The 24,583-nt window shown below is 45.7% G+C and overlaps 2 protein-coding genes across 4 annotated transcripts in view; one reads left to right on the top strand and one right to left on the bottom strand.

Moving 5' to 3' along the window:
• LOC108248079 (fibrinogen C domain-containing protein 1) overlaps positions 1-3,948 on the bottom strand; it is a 7,412-nt gene extending 3,464 nt beyond the window's left edge. The window contains exons 1-5 of one of the 2 annotated variants that reach the window (XM_017436576.3): positions 3,820-3,948; positions 1,884-1,959; positions 694-809; positions 259-619; positions 56-188 (exon numbers count right to left, since the gene is read on the bottom strand). In XM_017436576.3, coding sequence (XP_017292065.1) covers positions 56-188; positions 259-619; positions 694-809; positions 1,884-1,958 — 685 coding nt within the window. In that variant the 5' untranslated portion in view covers position 1,959; positions 3,820-3,948. Of the gene's footprint in view, positions 1-55; positions 189-258; positions 620-693; positions 810-1,883; positions 1,960-3,669; positions 3,693-3,819 lie in introns of those variants that run through there. The other variant, XM_025010672.2, reaches the window with a different exon arrangement.
• A 1,473-nt stretch (positions 3,949-5,421) lies between these two features.
• Positions 5,422-23,987, top strand: LOC108248104 (regulator of G-protein signaling 3). Of its 2 annotated transcripts, XM_017436622.3 has the most exons (28): positions 5,422-5,610; positions 7,131-7,346; positions 7,427-7,652; positions 7,731-7,908; positions 7,984-8,034; positions 8,102-8,160; positions 8,265-8,353; positions 8,638-8,706; positions 8,939-8,999; positions 9,133-9,265; positions 10,631-10,765; positions 11,231-11,460; positions 16,514-16,595; positions 17,025-17,130; positions 17,269-17,365; positions 17,501-17,767; positions 18,297-18,336; positions 18,427-18,683; positions 18,981-19,064; positions 20,063-20,174; positions 20,877-21,046; positions 21,153-21,684; positions 22,012-22,235; positions 22,464-22,513; positions 22,609-22,707; positions 22,799-22,860; positions 22,953-23,119; positions 23,193-23,987. In XM_017436622.3, the coding sequence occupies exons 1-28, from the start codon at positions 5,579-5,581 to the stop codon at positions 23,412-23,414; spliced, it is 4,050 nt and encodes a 1,349-aa protein (XP_017292111.1). In that variant the 5' UTR covers positions 5,422-5,578; the 3' UTR covers positions 23,415-23,987. The 2 variants fall into 2 exon arrangements, with proteins under 2 accessions (XP_017292111.1, XP_017292112.1); XM_017436623.3 differs by lacking the exon at positions 10,631-10,765.
• The last annotated feature ends 596 nt before the right edge of the window (positions 23,988-24,583 follow it).

Below are 24,583 nucleotides of genomic sequence, written 5' to 3'. Positions count from 1 at the left end.
CTGTGTAACACCTGTGTGTCACCTGTGTGTTACCTGTGTGTTACCTGTGTGTTACCTGTGTGTGTGAGCTCTTGGCCCAGCTCACTCTTCAGCTTCCTCAGACTCTCAGTCTCCCTCTTCAGGCTGATCAGAGAATCGCTGAAACTTTCACCCAACTTCTGAACACCTGAGTGATTTTCAGTCAACACCTGCAGAGGAGCATCACAGCAGCCAATCATTGACAGCCTGTCATCTGAAACAACAGAACTGCCATCTTACCTGGATGACGCGGCTCTGCTCGCCCTCCAGTTCATTCATCCGTTGGTCCAGAGCACCTTGACCTCTTTTCAGCGAATCACTTTCAAGCCTCAGGTTGTGGGCGTGGCCTGTCAACACCTTCAGTTCATCGGTGAGTTTCTGGACCAATCCCCTCTCCTGCCACTCCTCTGAGTTGTGATTGGTCAGCGTCCTCAGCAGCGAGCTCTGCAGCGCCTCCCAGCGCAGGAAGTGCTCCGTGAAGTCCGGACAGTTCGGGTCCAGGAAGATGCTGATCGGTTCTCCGCCTGCAGCGCGCGACACCGTCACCAGCGCCCCGGAGTCTTTGGTGTTTGTTGAAATCACAGGTGGGGGGACGTCGCTCCTGTTACCATGACAACCCCAGATGAGTGTTGAAACAAACACACAAGCAGACAGGTAAACAAACAGGTGTGTTACCTGCTGACGAAGGGCAGGGGATAGTGGTTCAGGTACAGGATGCTGACCGTTGCTATGACGATAGCTGCTGTGACAACCAGGATGACGAGAGACCATAATAGGAAGCTGCAGACCCTCTGTAGACACACACACACACACACACACACACACACACACATAATGACATTATTTTATTCCACATATCGGGACTCAAACCTGGTCTGTGGCTGAAACAACATGAATTTTGCTGTGAAATGTAAATAAAAAGTAATTCAATGATTTGAAAGTTTTATAAACCCTTATTTTTATTCACAATGGAACAATGTAAATTTGAATTCAATGGCAGAAACATCAGAAAAGTTGTTCCAGGAGCAACATCAGATACATCTGGAGGAACATTTATAACTAATGAGGTCCATCAATGCAGGAAAGGATCTCCAGGTTTTAGAACAACATCTGCTCCCATCCAGGACTGTTGAACAGACAGAATGGGACAACCTCAGGTCCAGATGTTTACAGACTGATAGGAGATGCTGCACAGAGGGAAACATCTGGAACATCTTTGAAGAAGTTACTTTTTTCCCCTGAAAGATGCACAGTTTATTAGTTTATTAGTTTCTGCATTTGATATGTTTACTGTGTTCCATTGTGAATAAAATCTGGGTTTATTTGCAAATGACTGCACTCAGTTTTTATTTACATTTTACAAAACGACCCAACTTTGTTCTCATCTCTGGTCCTTCTGGTCCTACAGGTCTGGAGCAGATGTTCTCAGAGCTGTAACTGCAGCTGGTTGTGTAAAGATCTTTAATTAAGATTCATTGAGTCAGTTTTCATCATTTTTGACAGGTGAACATGTAAGTTTAGCGTTGTTCTGTAAATAATTCCTTACAGGAGTTTTGTTTTATTCCAGATTACGTTCAGGAGCTTCTGAAGTACCAGAGTAGAGCCAGGATTTACCTGAACTCACAGACAGACAGATTATTTCTCCTCAGTGTCTGCGGCTCAGATTTATTATAAAATAAGATGTTTCAAACTGCTGTCAGAACAAATCCTGTGTTCCTGTTTAATCTGTAGATCTTCAGCAGATCAGCGAGGCTGACAGATGCTGCAGATTAGACGCACTTTGATCCGACGGTTTAACTCCAGATTAACACGGATTAAACTCTCCAGGGGCCTCCTCTTCCTCATGGAGAATCACTTGGTCTCACCTTGTGCTTCGGCTGTTTGGCGCCCAGCTCCGAGCTGCTGTTGTTCATGATGGTCCACCGATCGTTCAGCATCATCCTGAAACACCAAGAGCCTGAGGTCAGACCTGAGACCGCCGCGGTCCACCTCTGCTCCTCCACAAACCGTTGTCAGAACCTGAGATCCACCTGATTAGATCCATTCCTGCTCAGACTTTAATTCTGTCAGTTTCATCTCAGCATGAAAATAAAACATGACATAAAACAAAAACACGAACTCTCTGCAGCACGTGAGCTGAGTCTGACAGGACGAACAGGAAAGAAATCCACCAACAAAGACCTGAACCAGGACCTGAGAGACCTCCAGCAGGTCATCAGATCTCTGGAGCTTCATCAGAGCTAATCTCCTGACAAACAAACCCGAGGAGAAACGTCTCAGGTTCTTCGAATCAAACGAGAACTGGACTGAAAATCATCAGCAGGAGGTTTTAAAAACTCTAGTCAGGGTTCAGATCTGTGGGTTTAACTAAAGTTTTTGGACTTTAGCTACTTCAGGTTTAATCATTCATGTATCAAAACATTCGGCTCATTCAGGACATTATAGTCATAGTTTTTAGTTTTTCTAACTTTTATACTTTTTAAATATTTAACTTTATTTACGGCACATTATTTAATGGAGAACTTCAGAACCTTTTAAATCTTCTTCAGCGTTCAGGCTTTATTCTTAGGTTTTAGCTACTGGTTTGCTATTTTTAGCTTTTAGCCACTAGTTTGCTGTTAGAGAGTTTTAGCTACTGTTTAGTTACTGTTCAGCTTGTTTTGGCTTTTAGCTACTTGCTGTTTTTAGCTTTTATTTCTGGTTGTTTTAACTTTAAACAGTTTTAAGTCATTTAGCGCTCAGAGTATCAGTCTCAGCTACTACCACTCGCTAATGCCACTTAGCTGTGGCGGCCATCTTGAATTAGGTTGACACCAGAGGTTGTAGACGTGCATCCGGTGATCATTTTACGGAGAGTCTCATTACAGTTGGTCCAGAGGGTGATGAGATATTTTGCTAACAGGCAAACACATCCTGTCATCAGCGGGTCTCTGTGGGCGTCTGAAGCCGACAGACAGTCAGAACCGCCGAGCAGCTGCTCCTCTCAGAGGTTTGACTTTAATCTGACTGATCGACTCTGACTTTAAACTCCTCGCCGTCCTCCTCGCCTGCTTTACAAACCGACTGCAGGTTCATTTCAGCAGCTGATCAGATCCTCGTTAGCAAATATAATCAGAATCTCCCCCACAGAAACAAACACTGAGTCAATAAGTTTATATTATAGATTACATGTTTCTATCATTTCTCTGATTTAAACTGGAGGAAACTCAAACTCCTTCTGTCTGTTGCTGCCTGAACCTTCAGCTCGTTAGCAATAACGAGAAAAATGTGCCTTTTGGCAGAAAATGCAACGTGAGCGCTGAAGATGAGCTGAATAATTGCTGAACTTTCAGCGTTAATTAAAATATTTAAAGGAGAGCAGAAAGATGGAAGAAGCAAACAGAAAAAGACAAAAACAAAGCAGAAGGAGACAAGAAGGACATGTAAAGAGACAATAAAAATAAAACAAAAGACTGAAAGAAAGATATAAACAGACAAATGGGACATAAGGAGACAAAACAAAGCTGAAGTGACACAAAAGCTTTAAGGATTTAAAGAGATCTCCATTAATTTCAATGACAAAAACATGTAAACAAAGTTCAATAATTTAAAATATTACAGAAACCAAAAGTCACAGCTGTGAGGTTCTGAATGAGCCGAAAGTTTTCACACCTGATTGATAAAACAGCTGAAGCAGGTAGAGTCCAGAAAACCCAGAGAAGAAACTATAAACAGGAAAAGAGCCTGAACTTCAGATTATTACTGAACCGATCAAACTGTGTCAATCTACCAATCATCAGAAATCAATAATCAATAACTGACCTGACTGTCTTCAGAGGAACACGTCCCAGAAATTTCAGATTTGTGTCAGTCTGAGGCCACCCGGCTCGTTCGGGTCGTTGTGCCGCGATAATCTGGTCAGTTTACGGTGGATTTATTTACTTCAGTCTGTCCCAACTGAGCATGCTCAGTGAGGAAGACTCCTGCAGTTGGCTGCTCTGATGAAGACCCGGCAATAAACCCTCAAAACGAAACAAGACCGGAGAAACAGAACTTTCTGTGAAAACAGTGAGTGAGTGACCCGAAAACTGAAGAAGCTGAAACTGAGATCAGAGCCAAAGCAAAAAGCAAAACAGAAGTTAAAAGTTGGACAGTGGAAGGAATAATTCAAGGACCTTCTTAGTCCCATCAACATGTCCTCCATGGAGGACGCTGAGGACTTTGAGGTGGGTCCGTCTAAAACCGGGTCAGGGTCACAGAGGTAGTTAAAAAACTCTGGGTGGATCCGGGTGGATCACCTGGAGCTTTTTATCTCCCTCTTATCAGTAAAAACTGATAAAGATCTGAAAACCCCAGTTCAGAAACATAAAGTCCAACTTTCTGTGACCCGTTTAAACTCTGAATGAAGTTTCTGCTGGGAAGTCTGTCTGAGCTGCAGAGCTCCAAACAGGGCTTGGTTTTACCACTCGTTTACTAAAATCCCATTGTTTTCAATGGGAGTTTTGCAGTTTTTATGTTTATTTTGTCTTTGCTGTAAAATGAACCAGTACCCAAAGTCAGAGCACAATTCTCCTGCTGGAGACCCACGTTTTGTAAAATACAAACTGAAGAAACGGACAAAATGTAGTCCGGAGTGGTTTCAGCCTCACAGAAGACATGAGGGGCAGACAGATCAGTGTTTTGTTTTTATTAATGAACTTTTAGCTCCTTCTTTCTGAACCGTGAGGGTCTAAACGTCAGTTTGTCCTCACAGATGTTTCCCTGTTCTGCCTTTAATGTCCTGTTCATTAAGCTCAGAACCCAAAGAACCAGAGGAGCAGAACATCGAGAACCAGGACGCAGACTGTGACAGTTTCAGGTCCTGCAGCAGCAGAACAAACACACCGAAGATTTCTGACTGGAGTTTGGTCTGTTGCCATGGAGACGTGCCCCTCGTTAATGAGTAACACATGTGGACTTCCTGTGTGTGTGTGTGTGTGTGCAGCAGGAAGTGACCAAACTGAAATCCTGACTTTCACATCATTAACACAAGAAACAAAAGGGAGCTTTTCAAAATAAAAGAGCCTACCAGCATCGCCTCATCACCATTACTGACCGGAAGCTGTTTCAGTTCACTAATGAGGAAAACCTTCATTTTTAACATGTTTTAATTGGTTACAGGAGGTTTTTAAACAGCCATGAGGTTCACCTGGACAGGTGGGGAGGTGTGTACCTGAGAGAACCCCAGCAGGAGAACAGAGAACAGCAGGAACCTTTGGGCTGTGAGGCGGCAGCAGCTTCTCTGCTCTTCTTCTCTGAAACCAAAGTCAACAAAGTGACACAGTGTGAACGCAGAGTGGGACAGGGAGCTTTATTTTGACAGGGCAAACAGGAAGTAGCTGACTGTGGTTAATTAAACCTGACATGGAGAAAAAAACTGCAACTGGTTTGAATTTTTTTCCTGCAGAGAAGAAAAACTGAAGAAACAAACAGATTCGGAGAAGAGACGTTGATCTGCTGAGCGGGTTAGTTAGTTAACTGGTTGGTTAGTTAACTGGTTAGTTAGTTTATAGGTTAGGTGATTAGTTAGGACTTTCAGGTGATGGATGCAGGAACTTTCTGCAGCAGAAAAAGGTATGGAAGTTTAATCTGATTAATATTTTAATCTGAAAAATGAATGAAAACTAAAATAACAGGAAATTAGTTTGATAAGATTTACACTTATTAATAAAAAAATTGAGTCTAATGACTGAAAAATATAAGATTTAATAAACCAAACTAATCAGAAAACTGTTAATTTATTTATTTTTATTTAGGTTTAAATGTGTTTGATTAAAAAGTGCAGTTTCAGTCAGAAGGTTCCATCCTCTCATCATCGCCGTGAACCTCAGATCAGTTTCTGTCTTTTAATAATTTATTTGAAACATTTTTTTTCCAGGATCGACTGATTTTACAACTTAAAAACAAGTTTGTAATTATTGTAGACTTTCTCTGATCCAGACTCAGATATATCCATACATTCATCTAAATCTGTTAGAAGGTGATGCTCAGGGTTCGAGGAACAACCTAGGAACCACCAAGACTCAAGAAACGTCTGGAAGACCAGAGTCCTTCTCCACCAGTGAAGACAGTTTCACATCAACATGGACTCAGAGGACCAAGAAAGAAGCTCCTCTGACACCTTCAATCTGGACTGAAGCAGCTGTCCACATGGACAAGCCAAATGTCTTCTAGATACAGGTCCGATGGTCAGACGAGACAAAGATTAAACTGTTTGAACACAAAGACAAGAAGGAAGTTTGGTCAGACACGAAAACTGTACCAGCTGTTAGGCATGGTTTCTGGGTTCTGATTGGATGAATCAGGCTGACCTTCCCAGAGACCCGGGAAATGGACAATTTGAGGACTCTGATTAAAAGCTGACGGGAAGTCAGTCAGTTAGAAGAGTCAGATATGCCTGAAGCTTGTTGATGGAGACAGAAACCTTGTGGTCCAGAGGACATTTATACCGAACATCATTGGGTTTATGGAAATATTTGAGTGGATTAGAGAAAATCCACAACATTTCACATAAATAATGAGAATTTAACAAATAAAAAAGTAGACCTTTTAGGACAGGAAGATTGTAAACTTTGACTTGTCTGCTTGTCCAGAGGTTCATCAGTTGGACTGACGGCAGAGACATGAGGGGCGTGTGTGAGTGTGTGTGTGTGTGTGTGTGTGTTAATCCCTTAATCCTCCTCGTTAGCGTTAATCAGCCTGATGAGCTTCTCTTCTGTCTCATCTCGTTTGGTTCTTCGTGCTTGAACTCGGTCAGAGTTTTTGCAGCCGATGGGACTTGTCTGTTCTGATGTTCTGAGGCGAGTTCTGTTGGAGTTCTGTCCAAGAACCCCTCAGATCATCACCCAGAACTGCTCCTCAGCTGATTGTGAGTCAGCTCTACAGCTGTCAGCTTCCTGTAGGTAATTAAATGGCTGCAGGCTCAACAGTGTTTTATACTAAGACCATCTTGTGCTGAGAAATCCTTACCACACCAAATTTTAGCACATACACTGATACAGGAGCATGCTGGGAAATGTAGGCAAACATAATGACAAAAAGAAACCCAACAGCTCCCCCTGCTGGAGACACCTGTAACCTGCTGTCTCCCATAGGCCCTGTGGCGGAGCTGATCTCCGGCTGCACCAGGAGGCCCAGCTGCACAAGGAGGCCCGGCTGCACCAGGAGGCCCGGCTGCACGCAGGCTGCAGAAGGAGCAGCATGGAGCAGGAGGTGAAGAGGAGGAGGAGAGACCGAGGCGGGAAGGAGAACAGAGACCCAGGAGAGGATCTGCTACGGACCAGAACCACCCAGCGCAAAGACCAGCGACGGTGAGACCACATCTGTCACGGTCCCTGATCAGTACCCTCAGGTCTAGACTTTCACTCCCTCTGACCCCCACCCCTTTCAGGCTTTCACAGACCAGGACCAGAACTGCAGCCTGTCCTGAAGTTAGATCTGGACTAAGGTCTGAAGTTAAGGTCCAGGTCCAGGTCTGCAGACAGGAAATCAAAACAGCTCAGATCAGGAAGACCAGGAGTCAGAACCCGGTTCAAAACAGAGGGTCTGGAGCTTTGATCACTACAGACCAGGCTGATCCAGGATCCACTGAGATAGAAACCAGAACCACCTGTGAGGTCAGTTACAGGAACAGGACTTACAGGACTCTGACCCTGGACAAAAACTTCCCACTGATCAGTCTGCCTTGGTCCCAGGTCCGTTCCAGATCGACTATGAATCCGTCCACAGAGGCCAGCAGGGCTTCAGACGGGGTTCTGTGTCCAGAACCGTGCACAAGAGAATCAGGGCAGCAGAGAACCACGAACGGGTCTGGGGTCAGGACAAGAATCAGGAGGAGGAGGAAGATTCAGCCATCTGCGTTCAGAGGAAGAGGTACGATCAGTAAACCCGATCAGCCTCTGATTGGACCAACCAGCTGTCCGTCATGTTTCTCTGTCTCTCCTATAGGTCAGCTGTGGCTGTCAATCAACGTGGAGGCGGGGCAGCTCATCATTCACAGTAAGTGCAGCAGCAGCCTGAGTTACTGATCAGTGATCAGCTGTGAACTTCCTGTTTCTCCCTGCAGTTCATGAGGCCCGGGGGCTGATGGGAAAATCCCGCAGGTCATGTGACTCGTATGTAAAGGTGAGAGGGTGAACATCTAGATTGAAAGGTGAAGGTTTACTTCCTGCAGCTGCCTCAGGTGTGTGTGTGTGTGTGTGTGTGTGTGTGTGTGTGTGTGTTCACAGCTGACCTCTGACCTCGACCACAGCATCAGGATGAAAACACGGACGGTTCCGGACAAAAAGAACCCGGAATATGAGCAGAACTTCACCCTGTGAGACACATTTACACGTTCACACACACCTCTGACATCATACACACCTCTGACATCACATGAGTGAATTAAAATGGAGGAATGCATATCACCCGCCACCTGTCATATTCGAGGTTTACACTAAGATCATCTTAAGTTGGAAAACCAACGGCCATTTTGGTTCAGTCTTTAGTAATTATGAGCTTCTGATTGTGAGCAACATGGCAGCAGCTCCGTGTGTGTGTGTGTCTGTGTGTGTGGTTCTCACACACATCTGGGTGTGTTTTGGTGTTTTTGCTCCTCAGGTGCATCACGGAGCGCCTCCTGCCGAGCAGGTTGTTGGTCTCTGTGTTCAGGCGACTTCCTGACACCAGGTAAATGACGATTATTGATCATTAATTAGTTAATTAACTCTTGACATAAACATTATGGGATCCCGAGTGGGCGGAGCCTGTACTCAGCAGGTGAGTACACCGAACGTTCTGCTTAGATCCAGAAGAGCGGTCCTCTTCAATTATCAGTTCTAGGCAGTATGAGCTGAAACTTCACTGTTGAAACTCACCTGACAGTGGGCGGAGCCTCTTACCTGTCTGTGTTCCTCCTCAGGTGCAGCCAGCTGATTGGATGCATGAGCTTCGGGATTGGCTCTCTTGTCTCTTCCCCGCAGGTTTGTTTAAACCAATCTCGACAGAAAATACTGCTATCTGATTGGCTGCAGAGATGTGAGGCGTGCAGGTGTTCTGTGAACATTCTGTAATACAGCCATTACCTTCTGGCCCCGCCCCCTCTTCTGTTTACAGCTGCTCACTGGTTGGTTCTACCTGCTGGCGGAGGAGTATGGGCGGAGCAAACACCTGCGAGTGACATCACGGCGAAGCAGACCAACAAAGAGCCTCCTGGAGGAGCCAGAACAGAAGGAGGCGGAGCTAGAAGGTGAGCACACACAGAAGCGGCTGTTTTTCTGTCATGTGACTCTTCTCGGATCTGATTGGCTCATCGTGCCACCTGTACAGGTTAAAAATGAGTTGAAATTTTTTTTCTTTACTAAAGAATCTGTGAGCATCAAAACCTGCAAAACTTCATTTTCTGCTGCTACGCTTAGCTTTTAGCTGCTGTTCTGCTACTTTTAGCTCTTAGCTAGCTTTTTTACACTTAGCTTTTAGATAGCATTTTGCTAGTTTAGCTTTGAGCTAGCCTTTTTGTAGTTTTAGCTTGTATTTTTCTACTTTTAGCTTCTAGGTTGCCTTTTTTCTTGTTTTAGCATTTGGCTACTTATAGTTTTTAGTTAACCCTTTCATACTTTAAGCTTTTAGCTAGTGTTTTGATCCTTTTAGCTCATGTTCTGCTTTTTTTTTAACTTTAACAACTCAGTTTTAGCTTTCTACAGGAGATGTCATTCAGCCCATATTTTCACAGTAAACCAGTGGAACCTTTTTTTGTTTTAGCATTTTAGCTGATTCTTACTGTTTGGGTTAAAGCAGATTAAACGGACTGTGGTCATTCTAAAGAAACCAGAATCCATCTTTTCCTCCATTTGCGGTTCTCAGCCGAAGGTGGGAAGATTCACTGTACAAAGCTCAGCTAATTTCACTCCTGTGGCAGGTTTTTTATTGGCTCTCCAGAACTCAGCGCTCAAACCTCTCAGAGCAAACAATACCGTGACAGTGATGAAGAAAAACTCCCCTTTTTAACAGAAGGAAACCTTCAGCGGACCTCCTGAGAGGCGACTTTTCTGGTTGAAGCCAGTCAGAGCAGAGACAAAGACTGGGGGAGCAAACAGAGGTCCGTACGACCCAAACATGACGGAACCGACGAGGTTTACGATAAATCAGACGTGTTTGTGTGGGACAAAGAGGACAGAAAAGAGAAAACCCTGAATTATTGAGCAGCTTGGGGAGGTGGGGGGTGTTCGCAGCTCGGGTCGGTTCTGTGGTGAAGTCCAGCTGAGCAGCGAAGCAGAAAGTGTGTCAGAGATGACGGTCGTTGTTCCGGCTGAGCGGGCCGAGCCTGATGGGTCCTCTGAGCCTGATGGGTCCTCAGAACCTCATGGGTCCTCAGAGCCTGAGCGGCAGCAGCAGCTTCCTGGTTCTGTTGGTTCCGTCCCACAGGAGAATCTGGACTCGAGTTTATTTATAGAGAAGTGGTGGGGGGAGAAAGGCCGAGGGAGCAGCAGTGGCTCTTACCATCTCACCCCCCACCCGCCGGGTTGGGTGGACGGTTGCCATGGTGATGAGAAGCAGCCCGGTAACCATGTGACCTTCAGAGTACCTCTGAGCCCCTCTCCCTCTGACATCACAGATCTGACACTCGTCTACAGCAGCGGCAGCAGAAGAAGAAGATCAGAGGGCGGCGTCTGCCCGACAGGATGTCTCAGAGGTTCTGGTACTGCCTCAGGACCGCAGAGCACCCCGGGTCCAGCACCTGGCTTTGTTTGTGAGTCGGATGTTTTAGGAACAAACTCTCCTCAGATCTGTGCTTCTTCTCCACAGAGAAGTTCTGGAACCATCAGGCTGGATTGTTACAGAGCTGTGGATCCGGTTCTGAGACCATCAGGCTGGATTGTTACAGAGCTGTGGATCCGGTTCTGAGACCATCAGGCTGGATTGTTACAGAGCTGTGGATCCGGTTCTGAGACCATCAGGCTGGATTGTTACAGAGCTGTGGATCCGGTTCGGAGACCATCATCTGAACTAGTTTTCAGTTTTTGGTGTCTTGTACTGAGAAACTCTGGACTTTAAACAATTTGGTGCAGCTCTGGTCTGGTTCTGTCCAGTTCCTCTCGGTGTCTCTCCATCTGACCGGTTCAGTTTGGACCAGAGATGTTCTGGAAGAACACTGCCTGGTCGTGGGACGATGCTGCAGGTGACGATGATGATGATGGTGGTTTTCTCCTTGCAGCCGACCTCAGAAAGACTCCGGACTCTGCTCCAGAAACCGAGCAGAACTGCACCAACAGCACCGGTACCATCATCACTAACCAGTCCAACTGCCCGCCCTCCACCTTGACTCGACCCAAAGACTCGATCCAGCACGGCGTGGCGTCCGGCCGGCCCCTCAGCCTTGACTCGGCCAACGCCAACGTGAGCGGCTACGTGTCGGCGCCGTTCGGCTCCACGCAGCAGCTGCCGGTGAGTACAGCCAGCGCCAGAACCTCCTCAGAACCCGGGTCATTGTGGTCACCATGGTAACCACACACCTATACCTGTCCCTTCCTGACAGGTAGAAACACGGAGCAGAAAGTAAGCCTCAAACAAGCAGCTGCTGTAAACGGCTCTGATGGTTTTTATTTGTCTGCAGTGTTTTATCTAAAAAGAATCAGTGGAAGTCAATGAGAGTTTGGGTGGAAAATGACAAAAATAAACATGTTTTAAAGTATAAATTTTATAAGAAGCGTGAAGTTTATGGAAATAAGAAGAGTTCAGACTTCCTCGCACTCCAAGTCAAACATTTTGCGTTAAAATCTCCAAAAGTCTTAAAACCTAAAATCAGTCAAAGTTCAGCTCAGTCGTGTAAAGTCTGACTCTCTGTGACTCGTTTAAACTTCGAATAACATTTCTTCTGAGCTATTGAGCTGCAAAGAGAGGTCTGGGTTCCTCGTGTGTTTCACCGAGTTCTTGTAATCTTCGGAGACATGTCTCACGTCCTTCGTCTGTGCCGTCCAACTCGCTGCTGCTGAAAGTCAGAGCGCACCGATCCTGTTGGAGTTCTGACGGGTTTTCTTCGTTTGGGTTTCTTCTAAAGCTGCAGGAGGAACTGTGGATCAGGACTTATGACTGAAATAAACTTTAATAACAGTGTTTATTCATTAGACTTTGCTCAGTGGGCTCTTTTTTAAAACCAACATTTCTGTCCTCTTTATATGAATAAAACGATTTCCTCTGCTGAGAAAAGAAATCAGTTTTTGGTGGACTCGATCGTCTCTTTTCCTCTCCACTCCAGATGACTTGTAATCTACAGACAGAGACTTTAAAGTTAATAAGATCTGTCAGAACGTCACCTCGGCCTGTTGGCGTCTCAGCATCTTTCTGAGCGTCTGACGGACTTTTAATGAGTTTAACATCTCAGGCTGACATTTACAGTGGTGTGAAAAAGCGATTCTCCCCTAAATGTTTGTGATAACCGGCGTTGAATATTTTACAGCGCCGTGGAGGAATTTTGGCCCACTCATCTTTGCAGAACTGTTATAATTCAGCCACATCGGCTGGTTTTCGAGCAGGAACCATCTTTTAAAGTCATGTCAGGCCACTCCTTCAGAAGTCCTTCAGAGGTGGACCTGCTGGCGTGTTCTGGATCATTGTCCTGCTGCAGAACCCAGGTCTGCTTCAGGATTGTTTGGTAGACAGTGGAGTTCATGGTTCTGTTTACCACAGCAAGTCTTCCAGGTCCTGAAGCATCAGGATGTTTTCTGTTAAAACTGAGACAAGCCTTAATGTTCTTTTTGCTCGGCTGTGGTTTTTCATCTGGGAACTCTTCCATTTTTGCCCTTCATCTGACTTTAACTGATCCCAGTGAGGTCTGCCGTTCTTTGGATGTCCTTGTCGGGTCTTTCGGACCTCCTGGACAAGTCGTTGCTGAACTCTTGGGGTATTTTTGGTCGGCCGGCCTTTGCTGGAAGATTCACCACTGTTCCATGTTTTCACCATTTGTGGATAAAGTTTCTCACTGTTGTCTGTGAGTCCCAAAGCTTTAGAAATGGCTTTATAACCTTTTCCACACTGATAGATCTCGCTTGTGTCTTCATTTTGTCGGTCAGGTCCTATTTAGGTGATTTTTAAAAAAACTGAGAACAGGTGTGGCAGTAATCAGGTCTGGGTGTGGTTAAAGAACTTGAGCTCAGCTTTCCAATAATCGGTCACTTTTTCACACAGGGCCATGTAGGTTTGTATTTTTCCCCCTTAATAAAAATACCTTTATTTAAAACTACATTTTGTGTTTTCTTGTGTTATCTTTGTCTAATAATCACATTAGTTTGATGATCTGAAACAAACGTGACAAACATGCTAAAGAATCAGGCATCAGGAAGGGGACAAACGCCACTGCATCTGGGGAAGTCGTGGATATTTTCCAGGAAGCAGATGGCGTGAAGCTAACAGCTGATCCGGTTCTGCACAAAGAAGACGGATCGGATCGGAGGACTTGTTTGGCTAATGATGAATAAAATCCAGCTTCATTGAAGGTTCCTCGTTTTTTCTTTAGTTTATGAAAGATGAGAGAAAAATCTCTGCTTGTTGTCTGACTTAAAGGTTAAAACTCTGATAATAAAAACCATCACTGAGGTCTGGTTCTGAGGTCCAGGGACAGTCTCCGGTTCTGGGCTCGTCCTCAGATCCAGTTGAAATCTGTCTGCAGTCTCTGTGTTTTCCTGCTTCTCAACGCTCTCATCAAACTTTCAGATCTGATGAATTATAGAGAGAAGCTGCTGCCGCTGTCCTCACAGAATCCATACTGATGTACAGACACGTCCCAGAGGACGCCCGGGGGGACACGGGCTCGGTCTGTGTGAGGTCCAAACAGACAAACAGGAACCAGAACCAAAAACAAACTCCACAAGAGGACAAACGGCTCGGTCCACGTCCCGTCAGAAGGTCCAAACACTGCAGCCTGAGGACTGAAAATCCTGAGAGGTCCGGTCCAGTCCTGTCCTGGTGTTGACCTTGTAAGAAGAGGGGTTTGACCCGGTTTGGACATGGTTCTGGGTCCTAGATACACTCTTGGTTGTTGATGGTCCCCATAGACATTTGGACCTTGATCTGGGTCCTGATAAAGTTCTGAACAGTAGATGGTCCTCACAGACCAACTGAAGTCTGTGGGTTCAGTTTGGACCTGTGCTGGACTCAGTTTGGATCTGGTTTGGACCTGGTTTGGACTCAGTTTGGACTCAGTTTGGACCTGGTTTGGACCTGGTTTGGACTCAGTTTGGACCTGGTTTGGACCAGGTTTGGACCAGGTTTGGACCAGGTTTGGGGTCCTGGTTCTGTCCTAAGTTTTTGATGGTCTTCACAGCCGTACCGGAATGTGTTTTCAGGAAGTGTGTGTCTTATCGCAGCGACACATCCACTGTTTTTGTGTGTTGGAGTGTGAGTGTGTGTTATGGTGTGTGTGTGTGTGTGTGAGTGTGTTATGGTGTGTGTGTGAGAGTGTGTTTTGGTGTGTGTGTGTGTTTCCTTCTATTATTCTGCCTGTTGGTTCCCACACACACACTTCCAGTCCACCTCTGAGCCTCACACTGGATCTTCCCAAGCAACTGGACCTGGATCAGAACCGGTTCTTGTATTCAGACTTCAGTATTTTATTTTTTTAGTTCTGGATTTTTATTTTGCTCAGATTAACCGAGGCTTTTGGACCTGTATCCTCTGGTTCTGGGAGATCTGGATTCTGTCTGTAAGTGTATCTGAGTTGGACCCACAGCAGAATCAGACACCGCTCCGGTTCTGTGAAGCTTGACCCGGGAAGTCCTTGCTCCTTGTGCTGGTTTGGTTCTGCAGGAAGTTCCGATGGATGAGCAGTTCTGCTGGACCTAAACGGACCTCCTCATCATGCACACCATCCACCGCCTGTGTCAAGCCTGCATCGGACAGAACCTGCCGCAGGTCTGACTCGCTCTCTGCGTTTTAATTGTTCTGATCAGCGCTGACTGATGAGGAAGGTTTGGACCTGGTCCGAGAGGGTTCTCCGAGTCGGGATCAGTAGAACCCAGAACCTCAGAAACGTCAGATTGATTCTGTCAGGACAAAAAATTACAAAATAGGTGTTTTTTAAATGGAGTCTGGTGGGATTTTACAAATACACACACACCCACGCACACACACACATATACACATCAGAAAACAGAATGAGTCATCTGATTGGCTGTGCGACGTGATGTCACAGCTGTTTTTTGTCATTTCCCGACAAAAAACTCCAGTTTCCTCTGTTTGTGTGTGTGTGTGTGTGTGTGTGTGACAGCTGATTAATAATTCAAACACATTAAAGCTGAATGGTTTCATTGAGGAGACGGCAGAATCTGAGCGTCCTGTTCTCTTATTGAAAGAAATCAGTGGATAAATGTTAAATTATTACCGTTCCATTAAAAGTTTAGTTCTTTATTTTATCACGCAGCTTTAAAGAAACAACATTTAAATTATACAACAAGACGTGCGGCTGGATCAGGAATTGAACAATCATTAATCACAGAATAATTTGATATTTGCCACTTTTTAAAAATCATCCATTTCAGTTACCAACGAGGAAAATAAAGATGCTCAGTTTAGGTTTTAAAGCAATAATACTCTTCTTTATGTTATTTTTAAGTGTACAAGGTCTTCCAAGGGTTGTTAAATATCCATTTAGTTAAGAAATCTGTGGCGTAATTTTCATTTAACAAAAACTGTATTAACCAAAACTTCAAAAGTTGGTGTTTTATATCGACCATCACAGCACAGATTTCTAAAAAGGAGAAGTCAGATTGGACGATCCCTGGTACAAAGTGTGTGTGTTCCTCTGCTGTTGGTTTCAGGTTTCATCTAAAGGTTCTGATTGGTTCTGACACATTCAGCTCTGGACTGAAACCAGAACCAAGATGGAGGCAGCGTCTGTGTTTGGAATAAATCCATGAGTTTGTTTCTATTGTTGGTGAAACGCTTGAACAGAAAAGTCTCAACAGGAAGTCGGCCTGTTTCCTCAGGCTCTGGTTCTGATTCAGGTTCTGGTTCTGGATGTTATCCAGTCTGAAATGTGACTTCTGGTTCCTGTTTGAACGGAGAACTAACCAGAACCTGGACCCGTCCCGTCAGCCTTAAACCTGAGCGGTCCTGCAGAGAAACTTTAAATACCTTCGCCCCGGTGTCCGTCTCCGCAGGAGCTTTAATATCAGCCTGTCAGTCCGAACTCAGGGACATTAAACTTCTTTTGTAAGGAGAAAACTCTCAGGACGCGTCAACCTTTCTGTTGCTTCCTCGCTGTTTGCAGAGTCATGGAAACCGCTCTGAGATCAGGACCCAGAAGGGCCTCTGGTCTGGATCTGACACAATGAACCTGAGTCTGTCAACAAACCAGCGCCTCCTTCAGGCTCAAACCAGCACTACAACACCCAAACACAACGACTGCGTTAATGAAAACTAAAGTTTTATCAGGAGAAACTCCTTCTGACCTGCTTTGAGTTTGTTGATGTCTGTTTTTAACTCTCTGAACTGTTTCCTGCAGATCGCCATCATTCGAGGAAAAGATGGGTTTGGATTCACAATCTGCTCCGACTGTCCTGTCCGAGTCCAAGCTGTTGATCCTGGTGAGAGTTCTCTGTATTCATACATCCTGTCCACATGTCCCGACGCTCGTGGGACAAAGAAAGTCCACCTTCTTTCAGTTCTGGAGTTTTATGTATCAGGACTTCACACAATGTGAATACTGAGAGCAGAACGACGGAAACCTGTTAAAATAACTGACTCGTAAAGCTAAAACCAGCAGATCACAAGTAACTAAACATTAGCTAAAATAAACAGAATACTAGCTAAAAGCTAAAAGGAGCAAAACGCTCGCTGAGGCCAAAAATAATGAAGCATTAGCTAAAAGAAATAAGTCTAGCTAAGAGCTAAATGTCGTTAAAGGCTACACAGCTGTGGGTCAGGTAAAGACATCACCTTGAAGCAGTTTCCTGATTGGTTGGTTGTCATGTGACCCCTCCGTCTGATGTCGTTGGTCGTGTTTGTGTTTGCAGGCGGTCCGGCTCATCAGTCCGGACTCCGTCAGGGGGACTCGGTCCTGCAGCTCAACGGGTTCCCCGTAGAGACCTGGAAATGTGCCGACCTCGCCCACGCCATCAGGTAAGCCCTCACACTTCCTGTCTGACTCCACACCTGGTCAGGTGACGCCACACAGCAGCACCTGCCTGTCACTGAAACACAGTTTCAGACTGACCTGAGGACATCTGTCCTTTTGTCCTGAACCACGTCTGTCCTCAGGAGCTGTCCGTCTCAGATCGGGTTGGTGGTGTGGAGAGGTTTACCTGAAGTCAGCTCTGGGTGTGAAACGTTGCTCCGCCCACCAGCTCACAACACGGTGAGTCACACCTGAGTGTTGACCTCCTCTGGGGTCAGTTTGGTGCTGCCCTGTGATTGGCTCACGCCCATGATGACATCACTTGGATTTGGCTGCTGTAACAATCTTTATGCTAATGACCTTTTCGTTTTCTAGACAACGGGCAGCAAGTTGCTGTCCCACCCCTCCCACAGCAAACATGGCCGCCGGCGGGGTCAGGGGTTTGGAGTCCGGTCCAGTCTGGGGGCTCTGGGTTCTCTGTGGAGGGACAGGAAGGAGGAGCAGAGAGAGGAGGAGGAGGAGGAGGAGGAGGAAGATCAGGAGGTGTTCTCACCGAACACCACCACACTTAAAGGCACGCGTGTGACATCATCAAACGGAGACAATTACATCATCCTGTCACCTGTTAACCCAGGAGGACAGGTGAGTCGGAGGGGCGGGGCTTGAGCTGAATAACAGAACCCGGATCCATCTGAACCAGAACCCAGTGTCTGATCACAGAACCTGTTATCGAAGCAGTTCACGAAGATTTATTTGTGAAAGCAGATGTTCTTCAGATCAAACCTCCAGAAATCTTATCAGAACCAACAGATGTACCAGAAACCCAGGTTCTGGTGAGCCCTTACTGTGGTTCTACCAGAACCTAATGAATGTTAGCATTTAAAAATAAACAAAAACAAATCTGTGAACGCAGATAAACACCAGCTTCTGCAGCAGAAACCAGACATTATTTCTCTGTAATTTATTTGTATTTGTGTGTATATGTGAAGTGGCTGGTGCTATTGTTGATGATTTATGTATATTTTATTGGTATTTTAAAGATTTCAATCATGTTCCTTTTTTAAAAAAAGCCTAATCAAGGACTAGTTATGCAGATTAGCCTCTGGAATCCTGAAGGGGAGAACAATGATGAAAACATCCTTCATTCTTCAATCCTCTAATTCTGTTTCAGCTCCTTCATCCAGTTTACCAAGACAGAAATGGAACAATCGGTGAGTTCTCTCTGACTCTTTGTCATCTGCGCTGTAAGTGTTGATGAATATGTTGATTAGAAACTGACAGAACTCCTCGTGGTTCTCCAGGTCGCCTGTACCAGACTCACCCTTGCAGAGGTCAGAACCTCCTCCACAATCCTCGACCCGGGAAGTCCCAGCGACCGCCGACCAGCCACACTTCCACCCTGCCCCCCCACTGCCCCAAAACCGCAGCGTCGACCCCGCACGGTAACCATGGCAACTACCAGAACTGCACCATCGTCCAGTCCCACCTGCCCCACTCCGGGTACGGGAACTACGTCACCCTGGCACCTAAAACTCTCATCTTCCCCATCTTTGTCCAGGTCAGAAAACCTTTCCTACCTCACATTATTACACCTAGATATTCAGATTCAAACTTTGCTGTCAGTTTAATTAATTATAAGCTCTCACTTCAGTTGTGGAGTACCTCAGGGATCCGTCCTCGGCTGCCTTCTGTTGTCTGTTTACAGCTTATTCACCTCCGAGGTGTTCGAAAACCGTTTCTGTGCAGATGTCTAAAACCTACAGATCCCAGCAGCTTTGCTCAATGTTAAAGTCCAGTTTGGATGGGATGTGTTATATTGATGATATATTTTACCCACGTTTGTTTTTGTTTTCAGCCTCTGGATCTCTGCAGCCCGGACAGAACCCTGCTCATGTCGGAGGAAATGATCCTACACCAGGCCGACATGCTGCCTGCCAAGGTGACAAAACCTCGCCGTTGTTCTAACACGGCTGAGTCGGGTCCTCTGGACAGTTACTTCTTCGATGATACGCTTAGTCTTTTATCCCTATTTAATTCACAAAGATGGCTTCCTTTTCTCCTCCTGAAACTCAACGTTGAGAGAGGAGGCCCCACGGATGCTTGCTGTTGTTCAAAAAACATTAAGTCAGTTTCTAAAAAAAAAGCACCAAACACAGAATATATCAAAGTGCTGATGTTTCCCTGGTCGGTTTCCATCTGCAGAGTATCGATGTTTTGTTTTTGAGTAATGAAAAACAGAAAGAACCTGATCTTCCTCAGAGAGCTGATCCAGGATTAGTTTCACGTTAATGGCTCCTCGTGCCCACGCTGCACTCACACACACACACACACAGAGCTGTTTCTGGGAATCCACTGCGTTTCAGTTTCACCATTTCAGTAAAACTACAGATGGGATGTTTATCTGATGTCGGACTCTAACGGAGGACTGTATCAATGGCGACGGCTGGTCGTTGTGGCGTCTGACTTCCTTTGAGCGCAGCGACCCATTCACCTCAACGTCCTCCATTTTCCCTTCATCATATCATCCATCCATCTTCTTTCCGGGTTGCGGGGAGCTGGTGTCCATCCTCAGCTATGAGAGGTGGGGGACACCTGGACAGGTCTCCAGTCCATCACAGGGACACACAGAGACAAATGAGACAACCTTCACACCTAGAGACAATTTAGAGTTACTGATGAACCTAACCTGCATGTTTTTGGCCTGTGGGAGGAAACCAGAGGCCCCAGCTCGGGAAGAGAACCAACAACCTTCTAGCTGGGAGGCAATAGCTTCTGTTATGAGTTGTAGCCCTTTTTGTGTTTTTTGTTTGCTGTGGCAGCCATCTTGAATTGGGTTGACTCCGACAGTTGTGGCTGCACATCCGGTGATTCCTTCCTGAGAGTTTCGTTCTGGTTCATGAGATGTTTCTGCATTTATTTCGTGTTTCTGTATTTCAGGTCACGGTGCTGATCTACAGCGACCTGCTGCTGTTCACCAGAGAGGACGAAGCTGGGCGCTGTAACGTCCTGCAGAGTCCGCTGTACCTGAACACAATACAGCTCAGAGAAGGTAACGCCTTACAGACGCTGTGATGATCTTCCCGAGACGAGAAGCTCCCATCATGTTTCTTCCATCACTTACTGAAAGGTGTCACTGTTACTGAGAGGCATCTACTGGAATGACCCAAAACACGTCAGATATGTTGGGTTGTTGTTTACCCTGGTGTCGTATCTCCAGGAGGTTGGAGGAAACCTGGTAGCACCACCCAGTCTGTTAGTGTTTCAAGCTTCACATCATGTTGAGAAAGTGAGTCAATCAGAGCTGAGAAGATCCAGATTCATGTCCTGAAACCGTCCCACTGAGGAGTGATACTGGTCTTAATGATTTATTCCACTGTTTCCACCTTTGTTTATCTTATCTTTATCTGTGGTTTGTAGCTTTTGAGAAGTTTCATCTCCTCTTGGAAGATGAGGAGATCCATTTCTAACCTCACCTGGGGTGCTGATAATGTCTAAAGATTTTTATTTCATAACTAAACAAAGGACCTGATGGCTGATTACCTGTTTCATGTGGATCTCCTCCTCGTGGGGACCAGTTTTTATCACAAGAAAGTTATGGGAGTCACACAGGAACCTTTTCTGCAGATTCATAACTGTCTTATTTAGTGTTTGTAGTTTCTTGGTAGACTGTCACAATCTGAAGCTGGTCTGAGTTGACCCCTCTCAGCCAATCAGATGCCAGGATCTGATGTTTATCGGTTGCTGTTTTCAGTGCCGTCGGAGCCACTCCACATCTACTTCCTTCAGAGCTCCCACAGCTGCTGGCGCTGTCTCTTCAGCTTGGAGGCTTTCAGCATCGAGCAGAAGGTTCAGGTCAGCCTCTGTCTCCATGACAACATCCAACTCCAGCTGGTTTCCACGGAGACCGGTCGCAGCCAGCAGGTAGAGTCCCGTTCCTTCCTGTTCCATCATCAGATCAGGGTTGTTCCTGTTCTCTGAAGGACACTTGGACACATGAAACCATCTTCATTCTGTTTCTCCCTCGCAGCTCTCAGACCTCCCCTCAGATTTCGGCCTCCTCTCTCTCGGACAGTCTGACCTCCTTTATCATCCGTCCTCTCCTTACGCCTCCCTCTGCGACCTCCAAAGACCTGCCTCCCCCTCTCCTTACTCCTGTGGAGCCCTCCTCTCTGCCTCGACCACTCCTCCTCCTCCTCCCCTCTCCTCTGCATCCGTCTACATCTCCTCACCTTCCTCCAGGACCGTCACCTCTCCTCCTCCTTACGTCTGTCCTCCTCGCTCCTCCGCCTCCTCCACCCTGAGGAGTCCCATCTGGAAGGAGAGAGGGGAAACAGAAGAAGAAGGGAGGACAAAGAGGAGACGGGAAGAGGAGGTGGAGGAGCGGCAGCAGGGGGAGGGCGAGAGTGCCTCTGAGACCTCAGAGAGTGTGGGAGGTGTCTTTGGACATGGCCTCCTGATCAGCCCCCATCGCTTCAGCCTGAAAGATGAGTATGACGAGGAGGAGGAGAGCAACGAGGAGGAGGGAGGTAGTGACGAGGAGTTCGCCTCCAAACCTGCAGGTTGGTTCTGTTAAAATATGAATAATAACAATTTAAAAATGCCTAAAGAAGCTGAAGTGGTCGATTGTGTTTGCTAAGTGAAGAAGATTCTGATGGTTCAGTTCTGAACGTTTTTTAGGGTCTTTTGGTTTCATTTATGTCAGAACCCTGAAGAAGTTGGCAGCTGCTGGAAGAGTTAAAGCTCTGTATCTTCTCCATAAGCTGCTCTGCAACTTTTTACAGACTAAAGTTCACACAGAGGGTCTGGTTCTGAAAAGATCTGGATCAGTTCATGTGTTCATGCTGCTGAACTGATGGATAACTCAGCGGTTTTCTCCTTTGTTTCAGTTTTGCGTCGCTCTCTTTCTGAGGGTTCTTTGCTGCAGGAACCTCGATCGCCACGCTTCCTGTCTGACAGCACCATTCACCGTCTGACCCGCACGGCGACCTTTGACCTCAGCCTTGCCTCAAGCCCCGCCCCAAGCCCTCCGTCCCCTCAGACTCTGAGGAAACACTTGACCAAGGAGGGCGTGTCTCTGCACCACATGCTGCTTCTGCTCAACGGCATCAAGGTAGAAACCAGAATCAGGACTGGGTTTACTAACCTACAGTCTCTGTCCTAACACCCGACCCACAGACCAGCAGGAAGGACCAACACAGACCAACACAGACCCATCCAGACTAGAGCAAACCAAGATAGACCAGGACAGACCAGAGTAGACCAGCAAAGACCAGTTTAGACCAGCACAGACCAGTCTGGACCTGTGTGGTGAAGTCTTACAGTTGTTTTGTTTCTTCAGGGTGTGGAGTCCAGTAACCATCAGCTGAAGAAGAAGAAGACTAAGAGTTTGTAAGTAAACTAAAACACACAGGTAACCAGTTAGTTAGTTAGTTAGTCGGTTAGTTAGTTGTCTGTTGCTCAGATTCATCCTTGTGACTCTTCAGGGTCGCCGATGTTCGCAGCCGCTTGGCGTTTCTTCGGAGACGGAAAAACTGTACCGGTATCCATGGCAACAGTTTGGAGAAAGCGCTGAGAAACAACAGGTAGGAACAACCTCTAAGCTCACCGTGAGCCGGATCCACCCTGAAACCTGGTCCCCAGACGCACTGAACCTGGTTCTGTTTGGTTCTTCAGACCGTCTGTAGGAGAAGTCCTGAGGTGGGCGGAGAGTCTGGAGGCTTTGCTGACCAATCAGTGTAAGACTTCCTGTTTGCTTTGAGCCAATCATTTGTAGGCAGTCTGTTTTTATCGGTTTACAGTTTCGTTCTCTCCCGCTCCGGTTGGTCAGATGGTCTGGCGGTGTTTCGTCACTTCCTGAGGTCAGAGTTCAGTGAGGAGAACCTGGACTTCTGGTTGGCTGTGGAGAGATTTAAGAGTACACGCCCCTTCAGTAAGATGGCTACCAGAGCTGAGAAAATCTACAATGAATTTATTTCTTCAAACGCAGTGAGACAGGTAACTTTTCTGTCATCGTTTCCCCTGATTGGTCCAAAAGCCAGTCATGTGACCGCAGCTGTTCTGTCTCCAGGTCAACGTGGACTCGTTTGTCAGGGACTCCACCGGTCAGAGTCTTCGTTTTGGTGTTACTCCTGCCTGCTTCCAGCTGGCCCAGGATCAGATTTTTACCCTCATGGAGACTGACAGTTACCCACGATTCCTCAGGTCCCGCCTCTATGCTCAGCTGGCCAATCCAAACGTAGAGATGGCCTCCGAGCCGCCCAATCAGAGGAGGGCCATCAGCCAATCATAAGCAAGTAGACCAATCAGTCTCTGAGTGGCTGGATGTCTTTTCAGAGAACAGCTGATCAATTAAAGGGACATTTCACCAGCTGCATTATGGGAAATGTAGGATGTAGTATTTTCTGCTCATATTTGGATTTAAATGTTTAAATGTGTCTTTCAAAAACACGTTAAAGAAACAACTTGTTTTCATTTAGTATTCAACTGAAAACATTTATTTATCCCACTGATCCAATATTTGGTCTTTAATAAACTGTTTAGTTGAAAATGTGACACGTTTTATAAAGTTTAACCTCTTTAGAATCAGACTCAGAAAGATGAAACTGTTGATGCATTTTCTGTTTCCCAAAAAAACCCAAAACAGGAAGATGTTTTATCCCAAATGCATTCAGAAGAACCAACAGACCGGAAGCTGTGACATCCGAGCAGTTCACTAATTTTATAACATTTTTAACAAACTAACTGAAGTTAATAAAGTGTTGTTGGAGTCACTGTAACAGAAGGTAACTGAACACCTGTTGTTCACCTGTTCAACCAACAGGTGAGACTGTTTTACAATAAAAGATGTCATTGTTGGACTCTCTGTTTGTTCTGAGGTTTAATTTGTCGCAGAAATAGTCTTTTTGTGTAATCGGGCGTAAACTGGTCAGGTTAATGATAGTTCTGCTTTTTTGTTTTTGTTGAATGAATCTTATTTGAGGACTGAGTTGATCTGCTGTGATCGCTTTGGTCTGTTTTTATTGTTTTATTTTATTTCTTTCCACCTGCTGAGCTGCTTCAGGGGAAACACTGACACCCAGCGGTCAGTTTGGGAATTACAGCATCTGATCAGGTTTTCACAAATATTTACCATTTTTACTAAATAAATAATGAGATGTTGGGATCTTGTGTGTGTTTCTGTTCACTTGAGGTTAGATTGAAATAATTTTAGAACCTGAGAAGATTATTGATTGTTTGAATTCAGTTTTCACATTTTGTTTTCCTGTTTTTTATTATTTTTGTTTGTTTTTTGCAATTTATACACTGTATACAGATAGTATACTTAATGCTATTTTAGCCATTCGTATGTCAAAATGTTCAGCTCATTCTGGAGCTTTAACAGTTCAGTTTCAGTTTCTTCAGCCATTCAGAGCTCAGCGTTCACACTCTGAATTTATTATGTTCTTTTACGTAAAAATA

This window comes from Kryptolebias marmoratus, linkage group LG1 (assembly GCF_001649575.2).
Source record: "Kryptolebias marmoratus isolate JLee-2015 linkage group LG1, ASM164957v2, whole genome shotgun sequence".
In the NCBI taxonomy this organism is placed as follows: Eukaryota; Metazoa; Chordata; class Actinopteri; order Cyprinodontiformes; family Rivulidae; genus Kryptolebias; species Kryptolebias marmoratus.
Note: the sequence above shows the minus strand (reverse complement) of the source record. Positions and strands in the feature narration are given on the sequence as shown.

Bases quoted from the DNA above. Each gene is read 5' to 3' on its own strand.
- LOC108248104 (XM_017436622.3), top strand. From the start codon at position 5,579: ATGGATGCAGGAACTTTCTGCAGCAGAAAAAG. The intron at 5,611-7,130 runs GTATGGAAGTTT...TGTCTCCCATAG, and splicing joins ACTTTCTGCAGCAGAAAAAG to GCCCTGTGGCGGAGCTGATC. The intron at 11,461-16,513 runs GTGAGTACAGCC...TGTTTCCTGCAG, and splicing joins GCTCCACGCAGCAGCTGCCG to ATCGCCATCATTCGAGGAAA.